The sequence below is a fragment of the Penaeus monodon genome, chromosome 23 (genome assembly GCF_015228065.2).
Source record: "Penaeus monodon isolate SGIC_2016 chromosome 23, NSTDA_Pmon_1, whole genome shotgun sequence".
Taxonomy (NCBI): Eukaryota; Metazoa; Arthropoda; class Malacostraca; order Decapoda; family Penaeidae; genus Penaeus; species Penaeus monodon.
The window spans coordinates 17,778,826-17,780,006 of NC_051408.1; the positions used below are offsets into that span (position 1 = coordinate 17,778,826).

Consider the following 1,181-nt stretch of genomic DNA (forward strand, 5'->3'; position numbering starts at 1 on the left):
CGCGAATGAATTTGCCCGTATTTAACTATTAAACGTGCAAACGTTTAATTCACATTACGGTCTTTTTGATTGGACTGAACCAAAAAGATAGAATCCCCCCTTTTCAGAACTAGTGTTCGTTATCCATCATAAATTTACCTAATCATTCAACAAAGACTCATCCCACTTTTGTCGCTCGCTCTAGACTGCACTGGGAGAGGGAATCACCTAACGACCACACTGGGCATTGTGTTTGAAATTAGCACTACGCAAGAGGATATCTTCCAGATCACATCACTCACACAGACAATTAGCACTGGGCAATTTGTATTTCCGTTGCCATTGTTGCCATAAAAACTGACAACTATACATGACAGAGGACACGCTGCTGGCAGTCATGAATTTCTGCTACTTTTTCTTGTTTTGTAATTGAGCGACAGGTGTACGCGAAGCAATTGGATATTACACCACTTAATATAATGGCGTCAAATCTCCGTATGCTAACATTATAAAAATAATTTTCTTTGTTTATCCTATTTTCCAACAAGTTGGGTCTACGAGAACTTGTATAGGTGTTTACAACCTAAAGTTTAAGTAATTTCACTTCGAGAAAGTACAACCCACCTGATGTCATCACACTGTTCTCCAGGTGTTTCTTGTTCTCGTTCAGACACGTCACTTTTATAACAGTTTATTACACTTTGCAACTCGCAGCACTCGTCGGCACAGCAGCTCATCGCGAGAACGGCAGAGGTGGCTGGCGACGGCCCTTCACACGGGCGTGGACTGGGTGTGGATCCGGACCTTCTTTTTGGGCGTGGGACTCGACTGCTTGAAGGCCAGGTTCTCGATGCCCAGGGACGAGTCCGTGGTGTCCTCGGAGGGCTGGGGCTTCGGTCTTCTCAGCGAGGACCTCCCGGGCGCCCTGTTTGGGTCGAAGGCCACCACGCCGTTCCTGTGGCTGATGTGGCCGTTGGTCCCGTTGCCGGTGACCATGTAGGGCTGGCCGCTCAGCCCCGTCATTTTGACCCCGTTCGAGTTTTGGTGGAGGCCGCCGCCGCCTCTGCCGGAGCTCCTGGTTCTTCCCTGGCGGCCGTGGCTGTTGCCCTGAGCGTGGCCGTTGCGAGGCTCCACGACGTACGGGTTGGAGATGGTGGTGGCGGCGATGCCCTCGGGGTCGCGTCTGTACACCGTGGGGTCAC

The 1,181-nt window shown here is 50.5% G+C and overlaps 1 protein-coding gene across 1 annotated transcript in view; it reads right to left on the reverse strand.

The window, feature by feature from the left end:
* The window catches only part of LOC119587851, a gene marked incomplete at its 3' end in the record, with an annotated part of 46,176 nt that continues 44,995 nt past the window's right edge, over nt 1–1,181 (reverse strand). Inside the window, 1 exon segment of the mRNA XM_037936555.1 lies at nt 1–1,181. Coding sequence (XP_037792483.1) covers nt 751–1,181 — 431 coding nt within the window.